At 37.1% G+C, this 20,053-nt stretch overlaps 1 protein-coding gene across 4 annotated transcripts in view; it reads left to right on the forward strand.

Moving 5' to 3' along the window:
- LOC150081714 (protein strawberry notch homolog 1-like) overlaps positions 1–20,053 on the forward strand; it is a 374,252-nt gene that overhangs the window by 149,727 nt on the left and 204,472 nt on the right. For all 4 annotated transcript variants that reach the window (XM_090378820.1, XM_090378821.1, XM_090378819.1 and 1 more), the window contains exons 9-12: positions 3,872–4,017; positions 7,391–7,504; positions 13,226–13,408; positions 19,280–19,377. In XM_090378820.1, the coding sequence (XP_090234946.1) occupies positions 3,872–4,017; positions 7,391–7,504; positions 13,226–13,408; positions 19,280–19,377 (541 nt within the window). The remainder of the gene's footprint in view (positions 1–3,871; positions 4,018–7,390; positions 7,505–13,225; positions 13,409–19,279; positions 19,378–20,053) is intronic.

The following is a 20,053-nucleotide window of genomic DNA, read 5'->3' on the forward strand; positions in this document are numbered from 1 at the left end:
TTTCAAGAGTTATTTTAAATTTGCTGTCATGTCAGAATTTTTTTCAAATTAAAAAAAAAATACTGGTGAAAGTGCTTTGGGGGTTTTTTTTTTTTTTTTGTATTTTTACAGATTTTACAAATTATTTTTATATAAAAATACCAAAAGAAATATAAAAATGGAAATATCAAAGGTGGCTACATTCACCTATCATTTGTCATTTGAGATGACCACACATTGGATTTATTATACAGTAGACTGGGTTAAATGTATACCTTTTTGACTTCCTCAGGCAGCTAGTTTTGGTGGTTATTCATCTTTTTAGCATTCAGCAGTAATTGGCCACTGACATTCCATCCCCCATCTTACCATTTTTTTTTTTTTTTTTTATTTCTTTTATATTTCGATGGAATCTTTCCTTCTCGCTCTTCACTTAAAGTAATTAAATTTGCTGAGAAATAGTTAATGATTGTTGTTGTTTGATTTTTAGGAGCATTAGCAACTAAGGCCATATTGATCCGGGGATATGCGGTGGTCATACATATTCACATTCTTCGTATTTGGTGAATACGGAGCCTCCACGGGCTCGAACCCCGGTCTAATCAAGAAGCGTGTGCTACGCTCTACTGGCGCCTCCGTAGCCCACCTGGCTACGGAGGCGCCAGTTAATGAGAGTGCAAGAAGTATACCTTATAACACTCCTTTTGCAGTCTAGTTTTCCGAACTTCTCCAGCCTAGTTTTCCGAACTTCTCCAGCCTAGTTTTCTGAACTTCTCCAGCATGGTACTCAGGACTGTTTCATAATTTGGGTGTTTATTGTTTCTCAAAAAATTGCATACTATTTTAAAGCCAGTCCAACATCTCTTTCATATTTGTTCACAGATTCTTCAATAGAGAGCCCAGCAGAGGCTTGCTGATTTGAGGTCTAACAAAAATTCCTGCTCAACTAGATGATTGAGACACATGTCAGCACCAGTACAGTGTGTACAGGATGCTGTATAATATACACTGTGCTGCCACTTTATTAGGTACACCTACCTAGTAGCAGGTTGAGCCTCCTTTAGACTTCAAAACAGCCTGAATTCATCTAGGCATGTATTGAACAAGATGCTGAAAATGTTGTGCAGGAATGGAGTGTGGCGCAGACATGAGTGTGTCACGCAGTTCCTTGAGATTCAATGGAGGTGTAGGCCTGCGGCGAACGGCCCTTTCCAGCTCATCCCAAAGATGTTCAGTAGGTTTGAGATCCAGGGACTGAGAGGGCCACTGCAGCAAAGAAAAGTCACTGTCATGTTCCTGGAACTATTCCATAGTGATTCGGACTTTGCACCGGCTCGTTATCCTGCTGGGAGTAACCATCTCACTGAGGATAAACTGTAAACATGAACGGATGCACTTAGTCAGCAATGATGTTTAGGTACGATGTGGCATTCAGACGTGAATCTATGGGTATCAATGAACCCAACGTGTGCCAAGAAAACATTCCCCACCACCTTGCACAGTAGTCGTCAGACATGACGGGTCCATGGATTCACGTTGTTTTTGCCAAATTCCGAGCCCATCAACATGATGCACCAGGAACTTCGACTCGTCAGACCAAGCAATTGTTTTCCAATCCTCAATAGTCCAGTGCTGGTGTTGCTGTGCCCAAAGGGGGATTGCTCTCTTGTTCTTCATTGATAACATAGGTATGCAATGTGGCCGTCAGCTGTTGTAGCCCATTCGCAACAAAGTGCGACTAGTGGTCTGTTGCGATATTTTGTTCTGTGCACCAAGGTTGTATTCTGATGTGATGTGTGACATTGTGCCCATCTGTTTGTTTGCACAGTTCTAGCCATCCTCCTCTGACCTCTCTCTCATCAACAAGCGATTTTCTTCCACAAGAGTGCCGTTGAGAGGATGTTTTCTGTTCATTGCACCATTCTCGATACACCCTTGAAACTATGGTGCGTGAAAAGTTCAGGAGAACTGCCGTTTCAGAGATGCTTTGTCCAGCACGTCTTGCACCTACTACCATGTCACGTTCGAACTCCATTAGATCACTCCTTTTCCCCATTCTTGCTGCGGTTTGTACGCTTAACTGATACTAGAAAGGTTGTTCTGCTGCATTTATATCCACAACTGTGACTTGCAACGTTGCATTTATATCCACAACACGTGACTTGCAATGTTGTGGGACGAACCAGTTGGTGCACAGCAGGGGTGTACCTAATAAAGTGGCAGCACAGTGTATATTATCATGGTCATGCAGCAGTTCACAAGACACTAATCACCCTGACTGACTAATACCAGATGCATTTAGTTTGGTGTAATGCTTGCTGTTCTTTGGACTGTAGACCAACAGAAAGCTGTACTTTGGAGTGACAAGTCATTGTACATGGTCTGCCAATCTGACAGTTGCGCTTGCATAATGGGCTGAATTGAGTACAGTGGGTATCAAAAAAGTTGAACTGGCCAACCGAGAGCCATGACCACAATCCTATAGAGAACCTGTGGGATGAATTGGTTTTTAATGTGTACATGTGAGGAGAGACTGGCGGAAAACAGCTGAATTGATTACCACTTTAATAGCTGAATGGAGGAAAATATCGGAGGATATTTACAAAAAGAGAAAAAAAAAAAAAAAAAAAAAGAGTTCCACAGTGATTAGAGACTCAAAGGTTACAGATTCCAGTACACACTATTAGTTTTCCTGTAAATAAAGATTATTTGTAAATATGCAGGTGTCATTAATGCTAAGGCAGTGTATATCAGTGAACAAATTAAGAATTGAAAAAATCCACTGCGCTCAGATAACTGATTTGCCCCCTCCCCACAAGGTTGCAAAGTGGGAGAGTTTTCTCTCTTCAGCTTCTAGAAAATTGTTCTGGAATTAATATTCACTTGGCTCTCTCTCTGATATAAAACAGTATAGATGCTTGCTTTCAAGAAATTCATTTATAGATTCAAGGCGAATGCAAGAGATATCTTATGCTTGGCAACATAACATCTTTGATCCTTCTAATCTCTTTCGCGTTTCAACTCTGATGGTGGGATGCAGAACTGGACAATGCTTTCAAATGTAAATGATTCGTTGAGCTAAACAAAGACTTCAAACTCCCCAGTCCATTCATGGTTATTGTAAAACTTCAGTCAACTGTAAAGATAAAGAAACATATCGCTAATTTTTTAATGCAGGTTCCTAAAAATAAAATGTTTTTTCCTAACAAAAGTCAAATATTTCACTTCGGACAATATAGTTGCTTGCTTTGATTCCATTTATAGATACAAAGAGAATGCAAGAGATCTCTTGGGCTTGGCAACCTCTTAACTCTGAAATGGTTAAGAAAGCAATAAACAAGCCTCCTTATAAGTAACACTGCATCGCTAACACTTCGCTACTCGTTCCAACAGCTCTCTTAGGTTCCTACATATTACCTTCATATTCACTCACAATTTGTAAATTGTGAGTGAATTCAGCAGATTTTCCTACCCTTCAGTGAAATTGACAGAACAGCTATATGGGTACTTTCAGAAGATAAAAAAAAAAAATTAAATTAAGAAAACTACTTGTTTTACCAATAAATAAAATACATTGAACAGTGAGCTGATTTCCATAAATAAATAAATAAATCTTTATTTGTCCTACCATACTAAATAAAGTATTACATTGGTGAGTGACATTTACTGCCCTTCACGGCAGTAAATGCCAGGAGATCCATTTCATGCCGAACGCTGATACACTATATATATGCTTAGCATTAGATGGATATTATATGTATATAGATAAAAATAAGGTAATTCATAGCTTTTCATTTCAGATTTATTTCTTAGATTTCAAAGTTTTTTTTTTTTTTTATGCTATTTCTATTGTTGCTCCACTATTAAATTTTGCCACAATCTTTTCAAATAGGTGCAACTGAACCAAAAAATATGGCTTATATGGCACGATTAGGGTTGTGGGGAGAAGGCACCCCATTTCCTAAATTTGATAATTTTATCTCAACAGTAGAAAGAAGAGGAATGGGTGCAATGGAACTTGTTGCAATGGAAATGAAGGTAATAAAGTTTCTTATAGGTTTCTTCTACCAGATTTTTAAATAGATTACTGTTGTAAAACTCTTCTGTGTATTATATACTGTTTAAATATCTATCCCAGAGATTGAATTATATTGTATAAACATATCGTTAAACTGTATAGATAATATAGTATTTTGAAGTTAGACACTTGTTTATACCAAAATATGTTACATATTTTTGATCAATGTTTGTTTACCCAAATGTTCCAGAAATTTGAATGTTGCTAAGTAACACTGCATGCATCCATTGTGAATCCATGTGACGTTGGGCTGCATAGAGTCATTGAATATTTATGCGCAGTTCTTTGGTGGTTGGTTGATGACAACGATCGCTCTGGGCATCCATCATCGAGCACCACCCCAGAAAATGTCACAAAGGTTTGGGTAGTGATCCATGAAGACTGCAGGCAGACCATCCACAACATTTGTGGGATTGCCGTACGATACTTGTCAGCGGATTTTGTCAGACAAGTTGAACATTAGAAAGATTGCGGCCAAGTTCTTGCCATGGTTACTGAGTGACTACACAATTTTCTACCACCCTGAGTGTAGTACCACACAGTTGATACGTTACTCTTGGGTTACTACTTCCCATATTCAGTACTTTACATTTGTCAATGTTAAACTTCAGTTGTCACCTCTCAGCCCATCTGCTCAACTTTTCTAGATCCTGTTGCGGTAGCATGCTCTCATTAATAACAACCATGCCAACCTTTGTATTGTCTGAAACTTGGACATTAAGCCTGATATACCTTCATCAGTATTATTGATCAATACAGAAAAGAACAATAGGCCCAACACCAGACCACTGGGGGACACCACTAATAACAATAGTCCATGAAGAGCAGTGGCCATTGATTACCACTCTCTGTCTTCTCACACTCAACCATAGGAGCAACTTGCCCTTAATGCCATACTGCTCCAATTTGTATAGTAGTTTTCCATGTGCAACAGTATCTAAAGCTTTCCTGAAATCCAAGTATATGATATCAGAATTATTTTTGCATTCAGTTCCTTTGTGACCTGCTTGTAGTATCCAATCAAATTGGTCAGACAAGACTATCCCTTAACAAACTCATGCTGTCTGAATTATTACTGCAGTCTTGTCCAGATAACGTAGTGCTTCTTTAACCAATGCCTCCATTAATTTCCCTAGAACAGAAGTTTTAAACTGGCAGTTCTGTAATTATTTGGGTCACCCTTTGATCCCCCTTTGTGAATTGGGGTCACAATTGCATAACTCCGGTCCCTGGGGACCTCCCCTGAGTCCAATCATTATGGCTAAGGGTTTGCTTACTTCCTTTGCTGCCTCGTTTAATATAACTGGATAGATCTCCTCCACCCCAGGTGCCTTTCCTATGGTTAACTTTTGCAGAACTTCCTTTGAAGCCTTTCTTGAAAAAGCATTCCTTTATGTTCCCCTCACAAATTTTGTTACCCTTCGCTACTCGTTCCAACAGCTCTCTATCCTTTCTAAAATGAGGCCACTGGACTTGTATGTAGTACTCAAGGTGTAGCCTGACTATTGTCTTATATAAAGGGATAATCACCTCCTTATCCCTGCTAGCAAAATTCCTGTATATCATTGACAAGACCCCATGAGCTGCTCTGGCAACCTCTCTGCACTGTTCAGAAAACTTCATATCTGACTGCATAATTATCCCCAGGTCTTTTTCATTCTCCACTACCCTGAGTGTAATACTGTACAGTTGGTACGGTACTCTGGGATTACCACTACCCACATACAGTACTTTGCATTTGTCAATGTTAAGCTTCAGTTGCCGCCTCTCAACCTTTTCGAGATCCTGTTGCAGCAGCGTACCATCGTTACTATCATTAACAGCCCTACCAACCTTTGTATCATCTAGTTTATATTTAGTGTAGGATTCTGTGTCCTCTGTGACACTGAATCCTGCACTAAGGATTCTGTGTCATCAGAATTCTATATATTTTTACATATATAGGATTCTGATAGGAATCTAATACATATCCTATATATTTTTCACTTGTGACATTAATATCATTAGCTCGTTTGATATACATTTGGGTCTAAGCTTTGAGAAGTATCTCTTAGTATAAAAAGCATAGTAGCAATTACTTCCCTAAATGGTTCCTGTTTGGAATTGGCAGTTGATAACGTCATCATTAGCACACTTAGCCCACTGAAGAGAATTTAAAAAATGTCTCTTTACTTTTGACAGTTATATCCTTAAGTAGATCCTACATCAGTACACTACTATGACAGAATATTTAAATCTCACATAATGCACATATCTCACTTTTAATAATGCCTGTTATCTCCTACCATTGTTTGGCACATAATGGCCTTTAGCTGCCGTTGCATCATAAAACCTCCAACAACAACAACATCAGTACACTACTATCACTGCCACTTGGTGGTTCCTTTATCTTGAAATTCTTAATGAATTCGTAATACAGTTTCCAGTTTTATTTGTCTCTAGGGAAGCACCAGTTTCTGCACTGATTCAAATTATTTTAGCAATGCACAGTTTTAATTTGAAATCGGTACATGCTTTACATTATGATAGTTAACTAGATCAAACTTTGAATACCTACCACAGGCTATGCAGATATGAACTCATGACTCATGTGGGAATTGACGATAACCATTTCCATTTAAGTCATGATATCCTCAGACAAAGTATTAAATGCTGACCTAATAATAACTATGATTAAGGTAAAAAAAGGTTTGTTGACCTGTTCATCCAAGAATGGTAAGATATCTTCTTCCATTTCTACCTTAAACTTGATGTTAGAACATTAATCATCTTATCAATAAATATTTTAAGTTCATTGCCATGGAAATATAAATATATTTTATTCACAGCTACACACATTGTCATGTGTAGCATACACTTTCCAAGAAGTAGATTACTCATTGGATTGTTGACTCTAAAAATGTCATCCCTGTGATCAGCATATAAAGGTGATATCTTGTAACCACATGCATGTGATGAAGGAACTACTGTAGGTTCTGGAACATTATTATTTTGAATGAATTTGTTATAGTATGCAGTAATTGTGTAATTAATTTAAAGTCTCTCTACCTTTTATTGTGTTTCCATCCAGAACTGTGTAAAAAATAGGATTTGCTGATTTTTTTTTTTTTTTTTTTTCCCCCTCTTCCTCATTTCACCCTGATAAAATTGGCATTTTAATATATGGCACTTCACTATATTTTAAAATTTTAAGTCTCCACAGAAGAAATTTTTGTTTAAACTAAGGAACATTATCTCAGATTTTAATTACTTTAAAATTTTTGTTTGAAATACAAAATGGCTAGTTATACCTCTTAATAATGTTGTAACATTATATTTATTTTTCACATTTAGCTGCGTGGATTGTATATGGCCAGACAGCTGAGTTTTGCTGGGGTGGCATTCAGAATTGAGGAAATACCTTTAATTAAGAGTTTTATCCAAATGTATAATGATTCTGTTAAATTGGTAAGTAACATTGAAACCTATTTAAAATTATAGTAGCGTTTCACTTTTATCGTATTTCCCCATGTATTATGAGACGCACCCTTTTTTCGAAAAATTTGGGATCTAAAAACTGGGTGCGTCTTATACAGTGGTTGTAGATTTTTTTTACTTGCATTTCGCGCTTGTTTTCTTTGCGCTCATTGTTTCGCACTTGGTACCGGTATATTAGGTTACATTTTGCCACATTCTGCCCAGAAATGGCTCAGAAAAGATTTTCGTACAGTGTGAATTCAAGTTAAAAGTGATCCAGTTTGCAAAAGTGAATGGAAATCATGCTGCTGAACATAAGTTTGCTCCTCCTCCAACTGAGCAAACAATCCGAGACTGGCTACGGGAAGAAGAACCCCTACTGAAAACACCACGGCAGAAGGCCATGAGAGGCAAGTCAGCAAAATGGCCTGATTTAGAGAGGGAATTGAAGATATGGATTGAAGAGCAAAGTGCAATTGGAATTCCTGTGTTCACAAAGATGGTTCAGCATGAGGCAAGAAGAATTGCTGATGAAAAAGAAGTTGCTGATTTCAAAGGAGGACACAATCGGTGCTTCAGGTTCATGAAACGGAATGGACTAAGCATGCATACACACACCAGACTTGCCCAAAAGATGCCTGAAAGCTATGAGCAGAAGGTCCTTGAATTTCATTGTTTTGTCATTCAATGTCGGAAGACATCAGTTTGAGTTGGGACAGATATCAAATATGGACAAAGTCCCCCTTCAATTTGATGTCCCAAGTAACAGAAGGAGTGAAAACTGTAACTGTGAAGACAAGCGGACATGAAAAGAGCCATTGTACAGTTGTTCTAGCTTGTTGTGCCGACAGAACCAAGCTGCCTCCTATGCTGATTTTCAAATGCAAAACAATGCCAAAAGAAGACATTCCTCGAGGAGCGATTATCCACGTTCATGACAAAGGTTGGATGGATCAGGATGGGATGAAGATCTGGTTTGAGAAAGTTTGGAGCAGGAGACCAGGTGGGCTCTTATGCAAACCTGCCCTATTGGTGCTTTATCAGTTCAGGGTGCACACAACAAAAAACACAAAGAATATTGCTTTTGAGCAAAAAACAAAACTTGCCGTCATACCTGGAGGCTTGACATCCCAGCTCCAACCACTTGATGTCAGCATTAACAAACCCTTCAAAGCTGCTATGAGAGACGAATGGAACCAATGGATGAAGTTCTCTGGGGACAATTTGACACCAGCAGGAAGAGTGAAGAAACCAACTATAGGAGAAGTTTGTACCTGGGTGAAAAGATCCTGGGGTAATATTAAGATTGAGATCGTTGTCAAGTCATTTAAGAAGTGTGGCATTTCAAATGCCATAGATGGAACTGAGGACGAGGCAATATATGAAGACAGTGATTCGTCATCAGACACAGATGAGGACAAGCTAATGGATGGGAGTTTTGACAGTGATGAGGAGTTTTATGAATTTTATGATGAATAAAACTTGAGTTCAATAACTTTATGTAATACATTTTTTTTTTTTTTTTTTTTTCCAAATTTTGGTCCCCAATATTAAGGTGTGTCTTATACATGGGGAAATACGGCATATGTGTGTTTGTGCCACTTTGCACAGATATGAATTTTAATTTCCATAAATTTTAAAAAAATTCCAATTCAGATTCATGACTGACTGTTAATTTATAATTTATTTTTTTACTCTGCTTATTTTGTGTATACACTATCCTGTTATTTTTTATTAATAACTTAACTCATATGGCATGGCATCATTACAGAAGCCCATATTCTCATTCATTATCCCTACATTGCTTTTGCCTGTGCAAAAGCAGTGTGTTTCAAGGTGTGTAATGTCAGTTAAATTAGTTTTGTGAAATGCAGTTGTTTCATGGCATAAATGTTCAGATCCAAATGTAATCTTTCTTTTTTTAAAGATTGACTGTAGTTGACCTGACAAATCTTTATTTGTGGGTTAAATCTATATTCTGCAATGAAAAATGCATGAACATTGTAAACTCTGGTGCTGAAAATTTGGCTGGCCTTATTTGTGAGAAGAAATAGAAATTTATTTATTTGATAAACAATGCATAAATTCGATAATAGTTTTGATATTTTAGATTTTTTTTCGTTACGGAGGAAACTCCATTAACATTGATATCAAACAATTTAAAGTAATGAGTAACCCTAGTCTAGTCTGCATAGATTTTGTCTACAAAATTCAGTGTTTCTCAGTGTATTTTCGTATTCCATGTCTTTGACAATGGTGGTTATGTGAACAATCCAAATATATTTTGTTGCATTTGTGGTAACTGTGTTGTGGTGAAACAGAGATAGGATAAACATCATTTGTGTTTGGAGTTAAATTAGGTGGCCAAGATAAATGTTCCCCCACACAAAGTGTAGTGTGTGTGTGTGTGTGTGTGTGTGTGTGGATTGTTTTTTTTTTTTTTTTTTAAGGAGCATTAGCAACTAAGGCCATATTGTTCCAGGATATGCGGTGGTCATTCCCTGACCTTTCCGCATCCTCCGTATTTGGTGGTGACAGGCTCGAACCCCGGTCTAATCAAGAAGCGTGTGCTACGCACTGCTGCTCCTTCCCACATCTCATGAAGGATCATATCTTAACTGCTACATTTTGTTCCATAAATGTAGCAGGTTATAATGCAAAGAACAAATAGGGCATTGTGTACTCGAACTACCTGTACCATTTCCACCAGTTGGTCTTGAACATTTGCCATCAGATCCCGAATCTGACATTCTGTGATCTAGAGAACGATATAAACCGTTATGATAGAGAAGTTCAGAAACTCTGGACTGCAGCTTTTTACACAAAGTAAACTCGATCTCTTGAGAGATTTAAATGTACCGAAAGGGTTTGTGGAGATTTTAGAATAGAAACTGAATTCCAAATGTATGCTGGCTCCAGGAACAGCTTTTTCATGTTATAGATGTTTCAAGAAAGAATTTGCCCATATTTCCAAAAAAAGGCCCAATGATATATTGCAACAATATTCCTGCAGTTATGAACTTTTTTTTTTGAATTTTCTACTAAACTGCAGAATGGAGGCTGTTATTGACTCATTGAAGTAATCCTCAAAGGAGTTCTTCAAAATGGAAACAAGTATGTATCCATTCCTGTAGCCATTCAGTACACTTTAAAGAAAACTGTAAAGTGTTAAGCTTCTTTCGGAAAAAATTCAGAATAAGGATCATGTTTAGCTAGTGTGTGAAGATTTTAAAGTTATTTGTCTAGTACTCAACCAACTGCTTGGTTTTTACAAAAATGCCTTGCTTTCTTGTGCAAGTGTGATAGTCATGCAAGAAGAGAATGTTGGGAGAGGAAAATGTGCCCGGCAGATGATACAAAGGTTGGCAGGGTGGTTAACAGCAGTCATCAGGGTGAGCTACCGCAACAAGATCTAGGAAAATTGGGTTGATGGCCAAGAAATGGCAGTTGAAGTTTAACATTGACAAATGCAAGGTACTTCATATGGCTAGCAGTAACTCCAGAGTAACTTATCATCAGGGAATCGAACGCATAGTCACACGTTCCGAGAAGTGTTTACACCGACTCAGTGACTATGTGGAAAAGTAATGCAAGGTATGTGCTTTCTATTGCATAATGTTACATACCACAATAAATGTCTCTTGGGTTACAATGGTCAATTGTAACTTATTTTTTGAATTACCCTCATATAAGTGCTTGCATTTTGCATCATTAAAATGTAGTGTCACTCTTCTGAAGAAGTCTGTACTAATCCTGTATAGTCCTGAATGAACACTGATCTGCAGTGGTCATTCATCAATCTACTGATCTTCATATCATCTGCAAATTTTGACGTATCCTGTATCACTTCATCACTGTCGTTTAAAACATCAAAAACAACAGCAGTACTAATCCCTGAGAGGACCCACTTCTCATTCTCAAGAATAATTATTCATCAGTCTGCTGCCTCCTGCCCACAGCTACTCTGTGATCCATCTAAGCCTCTTCCCTGTGATTCCAAGATGTTCCAGTTTATCTGGTAACCTCTTGTGCTGAATGAGTAAAATGCTTTGCTAAAATCCAAACAAACAATGGCAAAATAGCTAACCAAAATAGCTATTTGGATACAGTTGTTAGTAGAATTTAACACTTGAAGACTATATGCCATAGTCTCATTTCCTGAAATTAAACCATGCTGTTTCCTTCAGAATTACATTTCTATCTAAATGACCCTGTATTGTACTCTTGCCTCCATTTTCTCTACCATTAAAGCCAGACTGACCAACTGGTAATAACCCACTTCATGTATAGAACCACCTTTATGTATTGGCAATACATCAGTACTCAGCAATCCAACCGAAAGGAATCTCTAGCAAAGTTCAATGATACCCTCATATTGAACCATAATGGTTCAGTGCACTCCCTTACTGCTTCCTTCAGAATTACTGAGTGTGCCATGCACTTACTTGCCTTTAGGCTCAAAAACTTTTCTTATAAACTTATAAAGTCTTCTGAAATTTCAGTATTTCTAATTTAATTTTCCCTGCTTCATCATGCAGCTTCTCCTCACTATGAGGGATCTTTCATCTATTTAGTCCAACAGAGTTATTTGTGGCTATCCCACATCTATTATGCATGGATCTGATCTAATTCATTCTTTTCTTCTTTGTATTCATATATGTGAAAAGTCCTTGTCTTTAGCCAGCAATTTCTCATTATCAGGTTTTGCCAACCTAACCTTTTCTGTAGTGCTATTACAGTTCAGCTTGTATCTGTTGTAGGCTTGTCATCGCTCTTTAATTTTCTCTTGCCACCTTTTTGTGCTCTGTTAAACTAGCTAGCTCATTTTTCATCCATGTCAGCATTATCTTCGGGCTTTATTTTCTTAATGGTATGTATGCATGCATTCACATCTGTGACTTTAAAGGTATTCCATAATTCTAATATTTGCCCTCTGCAGTTGATAGAGGCCATGTAAGACTTGAAGCTATATGGTTTCCTTTCCTGAAATTAAATTCATTCTTTTCTAATTCATTCTTTTCTATCTTGGTTAGTTAGTTAGGTATCTATTGTAGGCTTGTCATCGCTCTTTAATTTTCTCTTGCCACCTTTTTGTGCTGTGTTAAACTAGCTAGCTCATTTTTCATCCATGTCAGCATTATCTTCGGGCTTTATTTTCTTAATGGTATGTATGCATGCATTCACATCTGTGACTTTAAAGGTATTCCATAATTCTAATATTTGCCCTCTGCAGTTGATAGAGGCCATGTAAGACTTGAAGCTATATGGTTTCCTTTCCTGAAATTAAAACCAATTCCTTTGCCTTTAGCAACTGTTAACATTTCTACTCATTATCCAACTGAGAACTGTATGACATTCCTGTCTAAAAATTCCTATACTGTCATCCCTGTGATGTTATCTGGTGTGTGGGTGATGATAAAATCTTTGTGCATACCTGAAAATTATAGTCTACAGAAATTTATGTCAAATTTTCTCTATCTTCTCAATCCACACGAAATTATGGTTCTACCGTTTGATGAATACCTTTGATGTTTGGGGCTGTGATATATAAAAAAAAAAAAAAAAATGAACCATACACTTGGTTAGTTATCTTGGGATTGATATGCAAATTGTAAATTAAAGTTATCTTAAGTTTAGTTGAAAAGTTATTTTTAATAATTTATGGTATCAGTAAGCAATTGAATTTCATTAAATATTTCTAATACATAATAGTGGGTAGAAGCACGTAAAAAATTCCAAGAAGCTGCTGAATTAATGGAAGGAGATCCACGCTCAAAGAAGACAATGTGGAGTCAGTTTTGGGCTTCCCACCAACGTTTTTTCAAATATCTTTGCATAGCTTCAAAAGTACGGCATGCAGTGGAGTTGGCTAGAACAGCAGTAAAGGATGGAAAGGTAAAATTTTTCTTTTCTTTTAAATGGGCAGGAGGAATCTAGATTTTAAATTTGATTTTTGTTAGCAAAATACGAGACACGTAATTTCATGCAATGTAGCAAAGAAGCCAAAAACATAATTTTCTATTTTTTTATTATTCGAATTAGCCTTTTGTGACTGGTTGCCATAAGTGATATCCAAGATGTAGAAATGGCAACTGGTATTCCCAAGTGTTCGTGAGATTTTCATGAGTGTTTTGTGAGGCTTATTTATTTACTGATTTGTCAGAGTCCATATGGATTTTCATGTATTATTTCTGTATGAGTGTGTATGTGTTCACTGGCTGATTTGCATGTTACTGCAACTGTAAAACCTAGAAAAGCTTGTGTATGGGGGGGGGGGAGAACCAAAGTCCCAGTTGAAAAGATATTTAAGAATTCTTTTCAGTCTCTTATAGGTTTTGAGTTCCCCCATACCAATGCATAACAAGTGGTGTACTGACTATACTGCCATGAAAAATTCTTCAACAGATATAATGATAGCCGAAATAATTTAAAGCTAGAGATATCACATAATTGACAACCAGGCAACAGGTTTCCTAAAATTGTTGCATCATCAATATGTAGTATGTGCACAATTTAAATTATGTATGTAAAAAGAAAATCCTTTCTTTTCATAATTGTTATTAAAGCTAAAGTGATAACATGCATTAGACCCTAAAGAAGCAGAATTTCTATAACAGATAAGTTGTACAGTTTATTTATCATTACACAGTCACCTTGATATTTTATAAAGTAATCTACTGTGTGTAATAACTGTGTCACTATGAAAAAGTAACCTCTTCCTTAGCAGGAAGACAGTGTTCATATTGTTGAAAACTTTGTTATAATTCCTGTCTTTCACTCTCCTTTATTTAATTTAATTTCTTGTTAAATGGCAACCAGTGAAGGAAACTGTTTACCATTTAATAGTGGATGATACTAAAAGTTTTATACCTGTTAAGAAATATTGTTCAAGGTTTAGGCTTAAATGGTTATCAAATGAACTAATGAGACTCGTGACAGAGAAGAAAAATGCATGGGATACATATAAATTATCAAGCGACTCAGAAGCCTATGGCAGATATAAGCTAGTCTGTAATCAGGTCACAAAGGGGGTTAGGCAGGCGAAGGCAGATTACGAAAAATCTTGGCAAAAGATGCTAAGAAAAACAACAAGGATTTCTTTACTTATATAAACTCTAAAAGGAAGGGGATGAATCTGATTGGTTCACTTGATATCGATGATTCGACTGTTGGTGATCCTGCTCAGATAGCAAACAAACTGAATGAGTATTTTGCATCTACAGTCACACATGAGGAGTTATTAAGGTTTGAAAATGGCAGAAGGTTATCAAATTGTAGCAGGGTGCTTAATGATTTTGTAATAACTGATAGCAAAGTGGAGGAGAAATTGTTGAAGTTAAACATAAGAAAGGCACCTGGGGTGGATGGGATCAGTCCACTTATATTAAAGGAGGCGGCAAAGCAACTAAGCAAACCCTTAGCCATAATTATGAGAGCATCCTTGGACTCAGGGGAGGGCCCCACGGACTGGAGATGTGCAAATGTATCCCCAATTCACAAAGGGGTATCGAAGGGTGACACGAGTAATTACAGACCAGTTAGTTTAACTTCTGTTCTGGGTAAAATAATGGAGTCACTGGTAAAAGATGCATTGCAGGATCATCTAGACAAGACTGCAGCAATAATTCAGACACAGCATTAAGCGAAAGTCTTGTCTGACAAATTTGATAGGATGTTATGATGTGGTTACAAAGGAACTAGATGCAAAAAATAATTTTGATATCATATATTTGGATTTCGGGAAAGCTTTTGACACTGTTGCGCATGGAAGACTATTGTACAAATTGGAGCAGAATGGTATTAAGGGTAAGTTGCTACAATGGATAAAAGGATGGTTGAGTGGGAGAAGACAGAGGGTGGTGATCAATGGATGCTGCTCTTCGTCGACTAATGTTATTAGTGGAGTTCCACAGGGTTCGGTGTTGGGTCCTCTGTTGTTTTGTATATTTATCAATGATATTGATGAAGGTATGTCAGGCTTAGTGTCGAAGTTTGCGGTGTTGTTAATGACAGTAATGGCAGTGTTCTACTGCAACAGGATCTAGATAATTTGGGCAGATGGGCTAAGAAGTGGAAACTGAAGTTTAACCTTGACAAATGCAAAGTACTGCATATGGGTAGAAGTAACCCCAGAGAAACGTACCAACTGTGTGGTACTACACTTAAAGTGGTAGAAAATGAAAAAGACCTGGGAGTAATTGTGCAGTCAGATATGAAGTTTTCTGAGCAATACAGACAGGCTGCCTGGGCAGGTCATGGGGTTTTGTCAATGATATATAGGAATTTTGCTAGCAGGGAAAAGGAGGTGATTGTCCCTCTGTATAAGGCAATGGTCAGACCACAACTTGAGTACTGCGTACAGGTCTGGAGGCCTCATTTTAGGAAGTATGTAGATTTGCTTGATGTGTACAAGAAGGGCAACAAGATTGGTGAGGGGAAAGAAGGGATCCTCTTACCAAGAGAGGCTTAAGTTGTGCAAATTGCACTGGCTGGAGACTAGGCACCTGCGTGGTGATCTGATTGAGGTGTAAAAGGCCTTGAATGGGTTGAGCACACTAAATTCTGATGGTATCCTTCCACTTGTTCAGATTATGAACCTAAAGGGGCATAAATTGAAATTAAGAAAAGACAGATGTAGAATAGATGTGCGGCAATTTGCCTTTAGCCAGCGGATGGTTAATTGCTGAAACAAACTTCCATCTGTCGTTGTGGAAGTTGATAGGTTAAATAAATTTAAGAAGGAACTGGGCAGGCATTTGGAGGGAATGGTGTGATTTTTTTTTTTTTTTTTTTTTTGGCTGATGCTGCATAAGCTACACTTGCTTTCTTGCATTACATGCCACTACTACTACTACTACTACTATTTTTTGTTAATGGGGATATTACTTACTTTATAGTGCTTTTGAACTTTATTTCTGTTTATTTTAATTTAAAAATGCAGTTTTTATAGTTCACCCTTTCACCCTTAGTTCCTGGAAAACAGCTGACTTACTATTATGAACTCCTAAGACCAAAGTGTGTTTCCTTATTGCATTTAAAAGCCTGCTGGCTATAGAATTCATAGATAACAAGTTGCCAACTGGGTTTTTGGAAGTGTTCATTTAAATAAATGTTATTTGACTTGAACTTAAATATAATCACATTTTGAGAACCACTTAATGATCCAGTAGCACTGTTTGGTAAACATGAAAGAAGAAAGATTTGATGTACAATAATTCTTGGTTGGTGAACTGACAGTTCACAAGGAAACTTGAAATATAACTGTTTATTCCAAATAATGCTTGGTATTTTAACAGGTCTCACAGCAGTGCTGAGTGTAAGAGAATATCCAGCTGGGTGGGGGAACTCAGTTCAGATATTCTCTTTCTTGTGAAGCTTAGGAAATGATCTTGACAATCAGATATAATTAGATAGCAGTGCCATTGTTACAAAAAAAAAAAAAAAAAACTTTAACTCAACATTTCTGAAGAGGGCAAAGTCTGCAACAGTATCTTTCTTGAAGCAGTCATAATAAGTTGATATTTAATAGACAATTCAAGTGGAAATCCAGGCATAAAAATCCTATAAGCTTGTGTTTGAAAGCATACTCTACTTGTAAGCAATCCTATGGCTTTATTTTAATGTAAAATATTTATATATATATATATGTATAAAAGTTTGTAGGTAGAGAATGGAATAGGTAAATGGCTGATGGAACTGAAATTGTAACTATGGAGAACAATCAAGGGACAGAAGTTAATAAGAAGTAATTAGAAGTACTTAATGCTGTGTATTCTATGATTTCAATGCCTTCTTCAAGAGCCAGCTGCCAAAATCAAAGGAAAAAGCATCATACACCAACTCGATCTCAGTAAGTTATCCTCTTTTATTTTAACCTTTCACTTTGCGTTCTGCCTCTGTTGGGTAAACCATGAAATATACGTATGCCTTATAATTTCAATTTCAACCCTTATCTTCTATACTGGCTTTTCAAATCTACCATTTTCTGCATATATTTCATGTCAGAAACGGCGGCCTTACTTGTTGCTGCTTTTTCCTTTTATTTCGGTGGCTGGCTCTCGAAGGTGTTGAAATCATAGGATATGCAGAATTAAATACTTCTAATTACTACTTATTAACTTCTGTCCCTTGTTCTCTGTAGTTACAATTTCAGTTCCATCAGCCTTTTACCTATTCCACTCTCTACCTATAAAACTTAAGTATCCATTATGGTCGAGGGTTCCTTCTGCTTAATTTTGACAGTGTGCCTGGTCCATAAACCATTAATTATTAATAATATATACTGTTACACTCTTGGTAAAATTCTTATAAATAATTTATATATATATTTAAATAATGGCTTAAAAGTTAGAATGTAATAACATATAATAAAAAAATAAATTTTTTTTTGAATTATCGGTTATATATATATATATATATATATATATATATATTCACATACACTGAGTGATCACTGAATTATGACCACGTGAGGTACGAGAGTGCAGAGTTAGTCGACCTACGTAACATAGATAAGGTGTCAGTGGTTCTGTAGGTAGTAAAATTCTGAGCAGCACAATGGGTAAAAGGAAGGATTTATCAGACTTTGATAAAGGACAGATTGTGGGTGCTTGATGAGCTGGTGTCTCGATTTCCCAAATGGCTGAACTGGTGGGGTGTTCGAGAGCCACTGTAGTTAAAGTGTACCAGGACTAGCATCAAAATGGTCAAACAACGACCCGACAGCAAAACTGCAAAGGTCAGCGAAAGGTTGATGTTAGAGGTGAGCACGAGGTCCGACAACTTGTACAGCGAACCCAATACAACATGGGCTGTACCAGCAGACAATCCCTACGGCATCCTCTTCTAACCAAGGTTCATCAGTGTAAAAGACTCACCTAGTGCAAAGAGCATGCATGCTGGACGTTAGAAGACTGGAAGAAGGTGTGCTAGTTGGATGAATCACGTTATTTACTCCATGGATGGTCATGTATGGATTTGGCTTAAACAACACGAGGCTCTTGATCCATCGTGCATGGTATCAAAAGTGCAGGCTGGTGTGGGTCATGTTTCACTGGCAGGAACTTGGACCCCTAATGCATGTGGAACAATGTATCAGTGATCTCCGCTATCATCAACTGCTTGTTACGCTTTGTTACACTTTTTCCCAAATGGCAATGGTGTCTTCCAAGATGACAGTGTGCCGAGCCATCAGGCACTTGTTTTGCAGAAATGGTTTGAGGAACACAGTTCTGACTTCCATCATATCGATTGGCCTGTGAACTTCCCCGATATCAATCCCATAGAGCACTTGCAGGACACTATGGAAAGGAATATCAGGCTTCCGGATACACCAATCACCTTCATACCTGCATTGCTGACCACATTACACACAGCTTGGTTGGACCTACCTCCCGAACGCTTTCGACATCTTGTTGAATCAATGCCACATTGTACTGAGGGCAGAAGGTGGACCTACAAAGTATTAGGTAGGTGGTTATAATTTAGTGATCACTCAGTGTGTATATATACACATTATTCAGTGAAATTTAGTATCTAGTGTAGCATGAATTTAAAAAAATCTGTTGTGGTATTTTTTTTTTTTTTTTCCCCTCCTGTTTTGGCCAATATATCTCCTGCTTTCCTCCTTAAAGTTACCTAATCTCCACCTTTCCGAAGGCCAAGATAGCAGCTGTGCATTAGTGTTACCATGTTGTTTTAATATATTTATTGCTTGCAGTAGGACCTTCAAAGTTCACATCATGAAATCTAATTCATTTATTTCAGTGTGTTGTAATTGGCTTGCAATCAACAGGTGAATCACGTACATTAGAACAAGTAGAGGAAAGTGGTGGAGAATTAACAGACTTTGTTTCTACTGCAAAGTAAGTGTGAATGTCGTTAGCATATGAAATTAAAATATATATATATATATATATATATATATATATATATATAAGATGTTTGTTAGAGTTAATTTTATTTAAATATTTTAAAATGGTGAGTGAATTATTTGATTTTACACACACGCAGTACAAAAAACATTAGTTGTTTAATATGGAAAATTTTTTGTTCTCAATGGCAGGGAAACTCATTTTCCATTTATAATTATATATGAATTCTCCCTATATCAGAATTGAGCAGTGAACAACAATTTGTTTTTAAATATTGAGAGTAAAATGTTCTTCAGTCTGTAGAAATGTAAAGCAATGGTATGACAGAAAATGAATAAAAAAATAAGTCTGCTAAGTTAAATTTTCATAGGTTTTTTTTTTCCCCCCATTTGGCCAGCCTTTTCCAAGATACCAAAAAAAAAAAAAAAAACCTGAATGGGTATAAACATGCATTCACCGATGAGCCAAAACATTATGACCAGCAAGTCGCTATGCAAATCAAAGCAACTGCAGGTGAACTATGTGCGTGTCGGGACATGGTATAAAAAACACCTGATACTGAGCTCCGCTAATCAGTGTTACTTTTGTTCTTCAGATGGGAAAGAAAGTGGACTTAAGCGAGTTTGACAATGGCCAGATGACTGGGTCAGAGCATATCCGAAACGGC

The sequence above is a fragment of the Mastigoproctus giganteus genome, chromosome 8, assembly GCF_048544385.1.
Source record: "Mastigoproctus giganteus isolate SK-2022 chromosome 8, ASM4854438v1, whole genome shotgun sequence".
Classification (NCBI taxonomy): domain Eukaryota; kingdom Metazoa; phylum Arthropoda; class Arachnida; order Uropygi; family Thelyphonidae; genus Mastigoproctus; species Mastigoproctus giganteus.